Here is a 14,658-nt window from a genome sequence, read left to right on the forward strand (position 1 = left end):
GACTGTCTACTGCTCACAGCCAGCGGGATTTGTGGACTCGAGTCGTCCGGATATGGTCTGCCGGCTCAACAAGTCTCTCTATGGACTGAAGCAGGCTCCTCGGGCTTGGTACTCTCGGTTCGCCACGTTCTTGATGACACTGGGGTTCACCGAGGCCAAGTCTGACACGTCTCTCTTCATCTACCGCCGTGGGGATGAGACTGCCTATCTGTTGCTATATGTCGACGACATTGTGCTCACAGCTTCCAGTCAGCAGTTGCTTCAGAGTGTCATCTCCTCTCTGCAGCAGGAGTTCGCTATGAAGGATCTCGGTCAGCTCCACCACTTCTTGGGCGTCACTGTTGAGCCTCGCCCGTCTGGTCTTCTCCTTCACCAGCGGCAGTACGCCCTCGATATTCTGGAGCGGGCTGGGATGACTGATTGTAAGCCCTGCTCCACTCCAGTCGACACTCGGGCGAAGTTGTCTGCTGATCTGGGTGATCCGGTGGATGATCCTACTGCCTACCGGAGTCTGGCCGGCGCTTTGCAGTACCTCACCTTCACCAGGCCGGATCTCACCTACGCTGTTCAGCAGGTCTGTCTCCATATGCATGATCCCCGGGAGTCACACCTTGCTGCGCTGAAGCGTCTCCTCCGGTACGTCCGTGGCACTGTGGACCTCGGCCTGGTACTTCACCGCTCGTCCTCTGCTGAGCTGGTGGTCTACACCGACGCTGACTGGGCTGGCTGCCCGGACACTCGTCGCTCCACCTCCGGCTACGCCGTCTTCCTGGGCGGCAACCTGGTCTCCTGGTCGTCCAAGCAGCAGCCGGTTGTCTCCCGCTCCAGTGCCGAGGCGGAGTACCGGGCTGTCGCTAACGGCGTAGCGGAGGCGTCCTGGCTGCGACAGCTCTTGGCGGAGCTCCACAGCCCACTCGCCAAGAGCACGCTCGTCTACTGCGACAACGTCAGCGCCGTGTATCTCTCCACCAACCCCGTCCAGCATCAGCGGACGAAGCACGTGGAGATCGACCTACACTTCGTGCGCGACAGAGTCGCCATCGGCGATGTTCGGGTCCTCCATGTCCCGACTACCTCCCAGTTTGCTGACATCTTCACCAAGGGGCTGCTCTCGTCGACCTTCTCGGAGTTTCGATCCAGCCTCAACGTAGCCGGTGGCTAGTTGTGGCTGCGGGGGTATTAGCCCTTTTGTGCTCTTCTTGTACTCTCATCGTGTCCAGTCTTGAACACCGTTGCGTCGGTTGTTCAGACTGCGGGGGGTGTTAGCTTTCTTGTTGTCCAGTCTTGAACACCGCTGCGCCGGTAGTTCAGACTGCGGGGGGGGGGGGGGGGGGGGGTGTTGGAGTATATTGAGCCTATGTGTATAGAGGCCCATCTAGAGGCTCATGTGTAGGTACTATATATACCCACCCTTCTAGGGTTGGAGGAATACAAGTATTATTCTCTCCAATAATGACCCCAACTCCTACTTGTTAGGGTGGAATAAGCGTGTTGGTAGCGTGTTACCGTTCCAGCCACTGAACCATAGAAATGGTGGACACACTTATATATCAGAGTACAATGCTATGAGCCTAGGAAAGTTTATGCCGTCCATTTGACCTTTGAAAACCAAGATTTGTAGATGCACCCTCCTTGAGTATAGTATTGGAGTTTTGTAGAAATGCATGTCAACTCGACGGAAAGTGCAACTGAAAAGGGTGCAAAATTATTTTCAACTCATGATTTGTGATGCCTCAATAGCTACTGGTTGACACCCTTAAATCTGTGGAAGTACATTTCAACTCTATTATATAAGTTTGATGTCTGCCAAAGTGCTTGACAAAGTAAATCTGAGTTCGCGCGTCATCGTCTGGCTTTCGACACTTGTGCTTGTGGCCACAAAGCTGCAACTGCTATGGTGCACTGTCCCCAGATTGAGGGACATTTTGAATTCCACAAATTTGCTACACACTGATCTCCATATAAATTGATTGTCAATCATCAAATTTACAAAACAGAGTAGCTGTGTACACTTCCATAACGAACTGTGATTTATGCATGTCAACCATGAGCTATGCAGGCATTAGATCATTGACAATCAACCATGAGCTAACTTCCATAACAGTAAGTTTGCACCCTTGTCTTTTGTGAATCGAGTAGTACTTTGCACTTCCCCCCTGAATTGATGAACATTTTGCATGGGAGATCATAAAGACTACCAAAGTCTCCACTACGTCAAATCTTGCTTCCTAAAAATCAAGTGGTAGCATTGTGATATGATATATAATGCGGCTGCCATTTCAATGGTTCTATGGCATGAATGATGGCACATTTTATGCGATCCTGGCACACAGGAGTTAGGGCCGTGATGATTGCAACCTCCCTCCCTCCCTTTTTATACTGAACTCTAGTGGTATCTATTTGCATTTTATATAGTGCTATCTATTTGCATTTTATATTGATGTTTGTTGGTTGGTGGACAAGAAGAGTTAATTAAGTTTTGAGCAGGAACATAATAAGTAGATTTTGCTTGCTTTTGGCATTTCAGGGTCCCTTGTAGAGCAGGCACGTGCACAACACCAATTCAAGTCACCTCATCTCAGTTGGTCTCAAACGACATATTCCCACCAGCTGTTGTGAAGGCCATGCTCTACCCTGGAGCTATCGTGAGCAGCCTCACTAAAAGCATTCCGTTTCCAAGGTGGAGTGACCTGTTTGACATTTACAACCTGACAGAAGCCAAAAATGCCTCTGCAGTAGTTGATCTCCAGCGTCTAGAGGTGCTTTTTTAATAACCAATCTACAACTCATTTTGGAAAAATGCTTGTATGAACTCTTTACATAACTGTCTCTCTTCTCAATCAGATACTTGCTGGAAGCTACTTCTGTGTTGCTGGAGCACTTGTCGGCATCATAAATCCTGGGAGGATGACTTTGTTTGGTACCCTTTTGGTTATCTGGGGTCTAGTGAAAGAAGCACTGTTTGGGAAACCAGTTAACAGCGATCCAACACAATCGACTTATGTCTATCCGACCATTTTGATCGTACTAATCTGTGCATTTATGTCAATAACATACAATGTAAAGAAGACGGCAAAAAGTAGTCCTCCTGTTTCTATCGCAAAGCCACTGAAAAGTTCTGCCAAGTCAAAACTGAAGTAGACATTGTTGCAACTTCAATCCTTGTAACTCATTTCCCCTATTTATGTGCTAAAGACAGGTTTGAGGGTAATCTGAGGATGTTTTTGGTGTATCTCACTTTCAATACTGAAACATTCACTTTTGTACCTTGCAGTGATTCAGGCGGTCACTCATTTGTACTGTTGACTAAAAACACATCTGTAATGTTGATAAAAGACAGCTAAATCCCCCACCCACCCACTCAAAGAAAAAAAGAGGTTATTCTGTAGGCAGGAGTGTCATGTACAATTTTGAGATATCTGGCATCAAAGCACCCATTTGTTTCTCTTGCTGCAAGTTACAGCAATGCATTTTTCCCATTTATTTTTCTTCAATTTTGAAATTACTACTGACTTATGGCATGCCATTTGTCCAGAATAACTAGTTAATTTTACAAATGTGGCTAAACCCTCTCATACTTCTCATTACTCTCTTCAAGAGAACTAATCCCTGTATATCTTGCATTTTTTTTGGACAGGGCAACAAATGATTTGCTTTATTCAGCTCTTCGACGTGTCCAATAACATCATAATAGTCTCTCTTCTCATAAGGATCTTGAAATTTCATAATAGATTCTGCGTTGTTTCCATTGTTCTTTGTTTGGATTTTATTTTTGAAGGTCATGGGTATTTGGAGTTATGAAAGAGATAATTTTGAACTGCTAGCTGATAGAACCATCAATCATACAGACTGAAGTGAGGAAACAACTAAACAAGGAAGGACACATGCAGCGGTTACACTTTGCCCAACTTGCAGGGTGGTCCATCATCTGCAGCAAGGCTGCTGTCCTAGCCTTTGTGTTGTTGTATTGCGCAACGATGGCCAGGCTGCATATGCAACTGCAAGTGGCTCTTGCTTGCCCTGTCTGTAGCTCTGTTGATGTCTGGCACATGATGATAGCACATGTCAGGAGCTGAGCTCAGCCCCACTGTCATGTGAGTATTGTCCATCGGGTTTGTCCATATCTTGATCTTGTACGCTTGCTTTCTTGCTTTCTCGCTAGTAAAAACTGGAGCTGATTTTCCCCCCTTCTGACAGCTGAAGACTAAAGCTGAACATTCAGAAGCTAGGGATGCCGAGATGGGAGTGGGTGTCTGCTACGAGCTGAAGAGATATCTTTTATGTTTGAGATATGTTTGAGATGGGAGGCCGTTTCCAAGTCACCGGTCACAATCTTCCCCAGTGCTTCCTCTTGGTTAGAGCCCTCCTCACAAAAAGACAAAACAAGCACCATCTTCATTCCAGTTCAATAATTGAGATTCCTCTCTGTCTGTTCCTTCCCTCCTGCTGCTATAATCATTGTTATTGTTAGCCAGTGCGAGTAATACATGTGCATTTGATGTTGTCCTTGTTTACTAGTAGTTAATAGCTGTTAAGGTTTAAGCCCAGTAGCTCACGCACCCTTCCACCAACAAAATACTTGTAGCTGCCACTTTCCGCATCTGCCTGCTGGGAAGTGGGAAGAAGAGGGATAGTCTCCCAATCCCAGCTCTGCCTCCAGTTACTCTTGCCAGTCTCCCTACACACTGTCACTAGACCTGTTGGTGTTCAGAATTCCCAGGCCTCGACTGCCATGGTCCAGATGTCTCTGCAGAGGTAAAGAGTGTACCTGATACTTCTTGAAATTTAGCTTTTTGTTTACTGGTGGTTAGTGTCTTTGTGTTTATCAAGGATGCCACATCTGTTACACCATGATTCAAAACCTGTTCCTGCAGGAGCATAGCCATATCTCCTCATCGCTCCTTATCTGAATCGCTGCATCGTGTGGGTGGTGCAAGAAGAAGATGGGCATCTTGTAGATCCCAGACTTCAAGCTTTGCTTATAGTGCGAGATTGTCTCCGATAGTTCTCAAGACTGACAGTGACATTGATCCCTCTGAACCAAAGAATTTGGATCTGAGCTCCTCAGCTTCAAGAAGCGGACCTTACAGTGCAGCTTGTCATCCATCAGGCACTGCTGGAGTAATGGGAGCATCTTCCACTTCCTCTCTCAGATTTTTAGAAAAATTTGTGTGTTGGAGTAGCAGAGATGGAGAAGAGGCACCTCCATTCGTCATCTATAATGATCCACTCGTCAAGAAAGAGCTGTTGGCATCTGGAAACCAGCTCACTTCTGACTCTAGTATTGCTCTTGGGAAGTTAAGGCAGAAGAGGCTCTTCTTGGAGCAATCTGGAGCATGTTGCATTGTTATGCCATGCCAGTTCTTACATGCCTGGCACGATGAGATTTCACAGGGTTGCTCTGTTCCTTTCCTCCATGTTGGTGATTGTGTTGCAAATGAACTCAATGCAGCAAACTTGAAACCTGTTGAGTATGGAGGTAATGTTTGTGTAGGAGTTCTGGCTACCGATGATACACTGGCTAGAAAGTGCTACTTAGACAAGCTTGAGAGACAGGTAAACTGACTCTGTCTCTTCCAATCAATGTTCCATGCTTAAAGATTACCTGTTTTATCCTTTTCTTCCTCTTTGAGAAAAAAAAAAATTAGAGTGTGTTGGCTTTCAATATAAGATGGGTTTAATCCTCTTATGGAAGTGTTCATATATCTTGAAGAACGGAATAGCAGGGCATAGAAAGAGTGGTTTTTGGACCACTTTGATCAGGCATTTGTAGTAGAAGCGAGGCCCTTCTTTGAAAGTTCGTATATGACTACACCATCATGCATGTGTATTTTCCACAAATAAGACAATTCCGCTCCTACGTCACTGATAGATAGTCAGATTTTTCTCGCAGTCACTTTGCATGATTCCTCCTACCTTTGTCTGAAAGCTAAGGTCACAAAAAGATTGACAACTGCAGGTCTTATGGCCAGGTTGTCCATTCTTGATTTGCAAGTCCCATGATAACCTGTACAAGTCCCAATTTGTCATCCAATTTGTCTTTTGACAGTACTCAATATTCATCCAATTGGGAGTGTGTGGTTAAATTGTTTCTTGTTTAAATATCATCATCAGGGTTTTGAGGTGCTATGTCCAGATAAAGCTTCCATGCAGCACACGGTGTTACCATCAGTGGATGCATTTAGGAAGGGGGACATGGAAGGTGCAAGAAATCTACTGCGAGTGTCACTCCAAGTTCTTCTTGTGAGAGCTGTCAATACAGTAATCCTTGCGTCTGAAGACCTTGTAGGCATCTTGCCTGACGACGACCCTCTGCTCAAGAAATGTATAGACCCAATGGACGCCCTGGTCCGAGAGGCCATTGTATGCACAAGAATACCTCGGCCATGATATGCCTCGGATTACTCTGGTTCTTGTGTAGGTCCCCAACAGTAGCCCTTTGCACATTGACTTCCTGTGAGCACATTTGTAGATTTTAAGATAGAAAGGGCTCATCTCGTCATATCATTGATGGTTGAACACACTGTGCATTTTGATCTGTGGTACCCTTCTGTTTTGCAAGTTGCAACCAAGTCAACAGAGATGGTGATGACCCCACCCGCGAGCCCAGATATGTGAAACAATTTTGTGTCTTGGCTGCTCCATACAGAAGAATTCCAAACAAGAATATAGGAATCAAATAGCTGATGTGATGTTTCTCGAGATCAGGTTGTTGATAGAAGTAGAACAAATGAAGACACCGTCGAATCTAAACTTCGCACAAGGAGCACATTCCTCCTTTCAGATAAGTTGCAAGTGTAACTGTCGCAAAATTTCGCTTTGACGTCTGAAAGGGGAAGCTAAGGGAGCAGCATCTTGAGATGTTAAATTTCCATCATAATTAGAAAGAATCTGTCCTCAAAATTTGGTGAATGCTAGCTTGTTGCAAGTGCTTGTGCTGCAGCCATCACAAACAAATTGCGCAAGGCACTAATCCAGACAGAGCATCCTATCACAGCAGGATTACATGCCCGGGCCTGCAAAAGTCTGCGATCGGTGGTGTGTTCATCAGGAGTTGCAGCAGTGCATTTGACCTAGGAAAAGGAACGCATGCTGTGGGGCCCTGGTCACCTGGTATTCCATCGAATCCACTGATTGGTGAGGAATGCAGAGGAGGGCATAGCTGAATGTTCTGAATGGGGATTGCAAAAGCGGTGCATGATTAGCGAGCAGCGATGCAGGCTGTCTGCAGGCCCTGCGCCAAACAAGTGGCTCCGGCCCTTTCTCCCAATGCAGGGAACCAGAAGGGTCAGAGACAGAAAGGGGAAGGAAACCGCTGAACTAAAGACACCGGGGCTGCAGCACCAATTGGCTCCCTTTGTTGAGGGTGAGACAGGCACTGAGGCTAAGACTGAGCCACTCGCTACCCTTTTTTTATTTTTTTTATTTGTGCAGCATGCTGAACAGTTCGCATGGTCACGCATTATGTGCTCAAATCCATATATTCTGATGCTTCCTGTAGCTGAAATCTGATCACCATCTCACACTTTTCCTTTTTATATAATACAATTTTTCTCTTTCCATCTCCGCAAAAGGCGGTGTTTCGGGTCGATGATTTTTGAGGCAGAATATCCGAGATTGTAATCGAGTTGTAAATGTTACTGCATCTCTCTGCTCGCTTTGCATTGGGGGTTAAAGCAGGGCCATGATAGATTGTCCCCTGGAATCTTATCCGGCTATGGCTCTAGTACAACTACATGCATTGCAATGCAAGAAGAGACTGAATCGATGGCCCCGCGAGGAAGACGTCGTGGTCACGTTCACGTCCTGCGCCAGATTAAGAGGATGGAAGGGAACATTCGCTTTGGCTGCTAATAGAATGCAGCATTCGGCTTTTGCGTACTCCGATTAGCGGCGAAGCAACGCATCTGTGTGTTTATGGATATAAGTATCTTTTTGGTAACATTGGCTGCCACTGGAATTGCGGTAAACAGTCAGGAGATTGGCTGGGAATCGTCCATGTCATGCTCCATTGTTCAGTTCGTTGACCAATAAGGATTCCTTTTTGTTAAGTGCAGCATGCAAAGTGGGGTCAAAAGTTGCGTAGGAACTTGTTATTAACTGTAAAAAAGGGGATAAGTGAAAAAGTTGGGGGACAAATCGATCAAGGGATCGGAACTCGCATTTTTTTCTTCCCTTTCTTTATTAACCTCGGCTTTTATTGGAAAAAAGGACGGGACAAAGAAGACTACTGACTGTTGGCATCTGTCACACTCCTTTTTCTAATTACTTTCACATATCCTCCTCTCCTTTTTAGCTTCAGTTGCTGCTCTTCCAAATGACTAACCCTTCTCGAGTTGTCGATCGAGGGTCACTTATACTCATTCAAAAGAAAAAAAAAAGAAAGAAAGGAAAAATGTCCTCGTGATGCGGCGATCGTTGACGATCATCAAATTGCTCTTCAATCTCGTACAATTTTTTTTCTTTTTCTTCTTTTCTCTGCTGTGTAGTTGCTCAATCAACCTGAAAAGGATAAGGGGAAAAAAAGAAAGAGAAGATTGCATTAGTTATTGCGAGCACTAGTAGGGCAGTCTGTCACTGTCATGTGTGTAATGTCGTCATCAGTTGTATTATTGACAGGATCACAAGGGAGTGCCGCTAGTGCGCTTACCGTAGTATGATCTGGGCATATTGCACCTGAAGCACTCGGTTCGGTTGGCGTAGTTCTGCACGTTGCAACCCAGTCTGCAGAGACGAAATCAAACACGAAGCAGCATTAGCATTCAGCAAGTAAAAGGATAAAAGGATAGCAGACACAGACAGAGACACTTGAGCCACTGCTAGACTGCTAGTCCAGAAGAAATTCCGTTTGGCAGCTCAGCATTCTTCTGGGCAGAATATTCCAGGGGGACTTGAACTTGAGTTGCAAACTTTTTTTAACAGAAAAAGGTTCAATTAATGACGAATATAAACTTTTCTTCCCTCTTCATGATCGTGCGATCTTCATTTAATATTTGTGCAAAGTAGGGGGGTTTCATGCATGTTGTTCACTGTTTGTTCCTTGCCAAATTAAAGGTACTTGCTTGAATAATTAAGTGGCCCCACTAGATAGTTAAACTGCAAGCTAGTGCTGCTGCATGCATCATGCATGCAGATAAGCTGCATTCTAGCTGAGCAGCAGCAGGGATTAGAAAGAATGTTTAAGACGACCAAGCTAATAAGATCGATCGAGGCGTCCGTCACCTTGGGCAGATCCAGTCGCCGGGCATCATCCCGGCCTGGCCGGCGACGGTGAACCCCCAGCCCTGGGCGACGGCGGCGGCGGCCTCGTTCTTGGAGGCGGAGCACTTGAAGCAGCTGCCGCGGGAGGCGTAGTTGTGGACGCCGCAGCGGCAGCAGTACCAGTCGCCGGGCTTGACGTCCCAGTCGCCGCCCAGCGCGGCGTAGTCCGTCCGCTCGCCGCCCAGCTTGGCCTCGCCGCAGCGCTGGCACGCCTCGCGCTTGCAGAAGTTGACGTACTGGCACGACCGGCAGCTCCAGTCGCCGGGCTTCCTGCTCGCCACCATGTTCATCTTCTCCATTATGTATTAATTATCTGCCGAGCCGAGCCTTGCTTTTCTCTTCTGATCTCTGTTAGTTGTTGTTAGCTAGTTCCTACCAAAAAAAGTTTGGATCTTCCTACTCGATCTTCTCTCTGTTGGATTGTCTGACGACAATCTACCTATGCGTCGACCGATCGGGAGCGAGTGGCCGAGCTAGCCGGAGCTGCTGGAATGCTGCTGCTGCTGAGCTAGGAAGCTAGCTGAGCTCGCTTGCTCTGGACGAGTGGATGGAAGGCTCGCTCGTTGTTGCTTGGATTGAAGAGGGAGGAGGCGCGCGCGGGCTTTTATATAGGGTTTGGTGCACCTGGGTAGGAAGGCGAGGCAAAGTTGGTAGCTAGGGGGACCCAAAGAAGCTAGCTAGAGCTGCTGCATGATGTGTGCTGTGTGATCTGAGCTGAGTTCAGTGCGCTCTCTCTGTCTGTCTGGCTCATCATGGATCGCTTTTCAGTTATACTGTTACACTGTGTCATAACTGGGGAGAGAATCTCCACGATTGATGGGGACCTTTTTATGCGGCCGTCTCTCGGCATGCAGGAGGAGATCGAGGTCGAGCTGGGGCGTGATGAACTAGGAACCAAATGCCACCTGCCTCCTCCAGTTCCCAACTTCATCAGGCAATGCGTGCCCTCTCTGCTAGCTAGCGTCTGAGATCGATATATCCCAAAGCATCCTGGGACCAGTGTGTGCATCCATCCATGCATGTCGCCACGGGTACTGCTCACATTTTTGACTTTTGAGTGGTGCGTATTTGCTTGGAGTTCATGTGTATTTAGTACTTCCACAAGAGTACACTACCAACAACCTTTTTTCTTTGTTTTGTCTCTGAAGTTTTGCATGAAATTTTTTTGGATGTAATTAGAAGATACATGTTTTTACTAGCTAGGAAATATTCTGGTCATCTATCGGTTTCACCAAATTCTTGTTGGCTCTATATTTGCATGAAAACTTTGGACGAAGCTAGAAAAAATACATTTTTACTAGGAAAAAAAAATGGTCATCTACTCATCTAGTGGTTTCACCAGATTTTCATTCTTTTTAAATATTTCATCTTTGTAACTTAAGCGTAACGCACAACTCCACCACCCACTAGGATTAAAAATTCTGATTTCCACGATTTATTGATCTAAAGAAAAGTTGTTGCTGCTAAAATGAGACTCCAACCATTTAACATACCTTTACGGTATTAGAGTGTATGAGAATGGCCGATGTTGATGCTATTAATTTCCATTACGTGAAAAAGTATTTTTTAGGTAACATGGCATTGGTAACGGGCATAAGTTATCCGTTACAAGAAAACTTAAAGGTAACGAACATTGATAATGTCCGTTACCAATAAGACCTCTAGGCAAGAAGTTTGAAGTACTAATTTTGAAGAAAGAAATAAACTCTTTGTACTGTGTTCCTTCCATTTCAGAAACTTGCCTACTATCAATTTCATTTTTCTAGGTGTTCTCTAAGGCCCCCTTTGGCACAACTTGCCTACTATCAATTTCATTTTTCAGAAACTGTAGCAAGAAGCTGGAAGGGCCAAAATGAACTGGAAAAGTGGTGAAGCTGATGAAGCCAGGAAACCGAGCTTCAGCAGCTTCAGCTTCACCTCGCCACAGTACTGCTGCAGTGTCAGAAGCTGCAAACACCGAAGCTGCGCCAAAGGAGGCCTAAATTTGTTTCTGCCCTAGCTAGTACCAAACATATATGCATGATGTCTGAGGTTAAACTAAACTAGTATAATATTTTTTTTCTGGAAACTATATATTTTATCCATATATGTATTTAACATAATAATACAAAATGAGATGCTTGGATTTAACCATTGTGAGACGAACGAAGAAAGCAAATGGGGAACTTCATCTTGGACTGTTTTAACCCTGGTTCCCACGATTTACACACAAGCTAGCTAGTATTACAATACGCGATTGGAGTAGCAATGCAGACTGGGAAGGCGGCACGACAAGGAACGAGGTCCAGCGCCGCGCCGGCCACCGCTGCCGAGCTAGGAAAAGTGTCCGGCCACATAATTTCTCAAATCTCAAATTCTCTTCCCATTTCCTAGTTGTCCCCTAGCTTGTACGTCAGCCCATACGCAAGCAATAACCTTTTATATTACGATTAAGTAAAATATTCATCATGTTCAAAAGTGAGATACGTTCTTATTATTGTTCTTGTTTATGCGTGGGTCGACCCAGGGCTAATCATGTAATAAGTATATCAATGACCAAAAAGGTTTTCCCCCATGTGTGCAAAATAAACCCTATCCCAATAACTTTGTTATTACTAGTGTCATGCGGCATTAATGAATGTACAGGAGATACTGATGCACGCACGCGCGCGCGAGCAATGTGTGGAGCATGTGCGGTCAACTAGCTAATTGCTGAGTGACAGATGTAAAACATGCTCCGGGAGAGCTAAATATAATCCCAAAGATGTATCTTTTCTGCGTCAACATATATACACTACTAAAAAACGTTGATTTGTCCCGGTTGGGAAACTCCTGTTGTCCCGGTTTCCCAACCGGGAACGCTAGTTCGGGACAAAAGGGGGTGCCCTTTTGTCCCGGGTCTGGCAACCGGGACAAAAGGTCCCGGTTGGCACCAACCGGGACAAAAGGGTGCGCCAGCCGCGTGCTGGCGCACCCTTTGTCCCGGTTGGTGTTACCAACCTTGGCAAAAGTTCCCTTTTTTTCCTGTTTTTCTTTTCTCAATTCTTTTTCTATTTCAATTATACTTTTGCATTTCAATTAAACTTATGTATTGGAATTCAGTGTATATGATCTCCACTAATATATACATATATATATATAGTTACTTATATAATATTTGTCCTAGATAGTTTTCATATATAAATTAATTCACTTATATATATATATGTATACACATATCTATACATGTGAATTCCTTTACATATGAAAATGTCTAGGACCAATATTATATATATATATATTATATTATTGGAGTGCTTATATATATAATACATACATACTCATAAATAGAAATTTAATACATACACACACATATATATATTTACATAGGTATATTCGTTCTTAATTACATATATACGCGTATATTATCATATTTGCTGCGATTGTCAATATTAGACAGTCCATCATAGTAGAATTCGCCTTTTGGATCGAGGACTTGCTCAACAATAAATCCGGACAATTGTTCTTGAATCGCCATAATCTTTTCCTCCGGTATGAGTTTATCGCACATCTCCTCGACCTATGGAAAAAGGAGATAATTAATTTCGACTAATTAAAATACGAGTTCAAATATTAACAAGTTTTTTATTTACTTCCTCCTCCCAATCTGTCCAGCCCTTTGGAGGACCTACCAGACCATGGATGTTCTCGCATACATAGTATGCGCATAAATTAGTGCCTTGTTTCTGCCTCATACACTTTAAGAGAGAAGAAATTATCAGGTATTTACATGAATATATAATAAAACTAATGAATCGTGCAACGAATCATCCAAGTGCGTACCGCAAAATCTGTCTTGATCTTCAATTCCTTGTCAAATTTGCCTGGATGATTTTTAGCGAATTGTTTAAAAATCTTGTGCATAATTAGAACAATTATAGTCAAGTAACAAAGTGATTCAAATTATCAGTCATCAACGGGGTAGTGGTAGAATTACTTTTTCATCATGTTAAGAAGATTTTCGTATTGTTCTGGAGGTCTCTTCAATGAGTCCATAACCACGAGTAGGCTCTTCTCGGGAATTATGACAATTAGGACCCAGTGTTCACTGCAAGATTATACGGAGGCAGTTCTTGATAGTTAAGGTTTAAACAATTCGATTACAGAATAGAAAAAGTTAGACAGAAGGAATCACTCACGCAAAGTTGTAAGAAAACAATATCATTTGCTTGTTGTGATGAACGCTTATGTACTTGAACAAGTTTTGGTATAGCTCATCGGCAGTGTCGCGTAGAATCCTCCAATTACAAGTAATTGGGTCGATGAAGCCGAGGGGAGAGTATCCCTTTCTCCTGCAAGTTTGTATCTCCATTCTACATGATACCGAATAAATCAAGAGATCGGTATGTTGAGATCATGCAAAATAATACGTAAGGAGAGTAAAATACTTACAGAACCCACAAGCCGACCATAGAGATGTCGAGGGCCTCCTGATGGAATAGTTGGTAAATTTCTTGCCAGTTTATCAATATAATGGCCTCCCCCCGTAAGAAATCGTCATCTTTAATCTTTGCGCCCTGCATGAAGATGCAATCGGCCATCGCACACATGTAGTGCTGGTGCAGCTTATACATTTGCGTTGGAAGCACGGACACTACTTCGGAGGGTACAAGAGATTTGCCGATCTCATACATCCATTTGACGACCACATCGGCCTTTGGAATATCTTCTCCCCCTGCAATTTGAGCCGCCGTCAGGTTTGATTCTTTAAAAAATGTAACAAAGTCTTGTTCTTGCGTCGTCTGTCCCACTACGAGAGGCTCTATTGATTGTTTCTTTTGGGCTCCGAGCTGTGGAACGTCGGACGACGACGACTTTGATTGTCTCTTCTTTTTCTCAGTAGTTTTGATAATTGTGTGTTCGTAGTCTGAAGGGGGGGTCTCTCGGAATGAATTTTCTCTTATTTGCTTCGCACATTCCCTTAAAAAATTTCAAATCTATCGGATTTATCACTTTCTCGGGCTCCGGCTTCGGCTTCGGCTTGAAGTGCTCTTTAACTCTTTCTTGAGTTATCCGATCGCATTCTTCAAGGCTCATGTCCCAGGGTTTAATAGGAGCCTCTTTGGTTTTCTTCTCCTTTTCCTTCTTCTTTGGAGGCTCCTTAGCCGGTGCAGCTACCTTCTTTGCCGGCGGCCGTTTCTGCTTCTTTGCCGGCGGCGGAGGGGGTGACCATGGAGGCGACGGTGATGCTTGAGTGTTCATCGGCGCATGAGATGATGTTGATGGAGAATGTGCCGGTGAACCTTGCCGAGATAGTGCTGCCCTTGGGGAGTTTTGCGGAGATGCCGGCCTTGGAGAGGCATGCTGAGATGCCAGTTTTGGTGTTTGATCATCCGACTTTAGGACAATGTAGCGCTTATCCCATAGGATATAGCTATG

General features: G+C 44.7%; 3 protein-coding genes across 4 annotated transcripts; 2 read left to right on the forward strand and 1 right to left on the reverse strand.

The window, feature by feature from the left end:
• Positions 1 to 2,046: 2,046 nt before the first annotated feature.
• LOC120709864 lies at positions 2,047 to 6,597 on the forward strand. The gene is made up of 6 exons (XM_039995499.1): positions 2,047 to 2,059; positions 2,500 to 2,759; positions 2,845 to 4,094; positions 4,198 to 4,755; positions 4,875 to 5,556; positions 6,115 to 6,597. The coding sequence occupies exons 1-3, from the start codon at positions 2,047 to 2,049 to the stop codon at positions 3,139 to 3,141; spliced, it is 570 nt and encodes a 189-aa protein (XP_039851433.1). The 3' UTR covers positions 3,142 to 4,094; positions 4,198 to 4,755; positions 4,875 to 5,556; positions 6,115 to 6,597.
• Positions 2,523 to 6,597, forward strand: LOC120707158. 2 transcript variants are annotated; one of them, XM_039991973.1, is made up of 5 exons: positions 2,523 to 2,759; positions 2,845 to 4,094; positions 4,198 to 4,755; positions 4,875 to 5,556; positions 6,115 to 6,597. In XM_039991973.1, the coding sequence occupies exons 3-5, from the start codon at positions 4,733 to 4,735 to the stop codon at positions 6,388 to 6,390; spliced, it is 981 nt and encodes a 326-aa protein (XP_039847907.1). In that variant the 5' UTR covers positions 2,523 to 2,759; positions 2,845 to 4,094; positions 4,198 to 4,732; the 3' UTR covers positions 6,391 to 6,597. The 2 variants fall into 2 exon arrangements, with proteins under 2 accessions (XP_039847907.1, XP_039847906.1); XM_039991972.1 differs by lacking the exons at positions 2,523 to 2,759; positions 2,845 to 4,094 and having other exon boundaries at positions 4,210 to 4,354; positions 4,586 to 4,755.
• A 1,530-nt stretch (positions 6,598 to 8,127) lies between these two features.
• LOC120707159 (zinc finger Ran-binding domain-containing protein 2-like) lies at positions 8,128 to 9,873 on the reverse strand. The gene is made up of 3 exons (XM_039991974.1): positions 9,223 to 9,873; positions 8,651 to 8,724; positions 8,128 to 8,502 (listed from the first exon to the last, which is right to left on the reverse strand). The coding sequence occupies exons 1-3, from the start codon at positions 9,558 to 9,560 to the stop codon at positions 8,498 to 8,500; spliced, it is 417 nt and encodes a 138-aa protein (XP_039847908.1). The 5' UTR covers positions 9,561 to 9,873; the 3' UTR covers positions 8,128 to 8,497.
• Between the last annotated feature and the right edge of the window lie 4,785 nt (positions 9,874 to 14,658).

This window comes from Panicum virgatum, chromosome 5K (assembly GCF_016808335.1).
Source record: "Panicum virgatum strain AP13 chromosome 5K, P.virgatum_v5, whole genome shotgun sequence".
NCBI classification, from domain to species: domain Eukaryota; kingdom Viridiplantae; phylum Streptophyta; class Magnoliopsida; order Poales; family Poaceae; genus Panicum; species Panicum virgatum.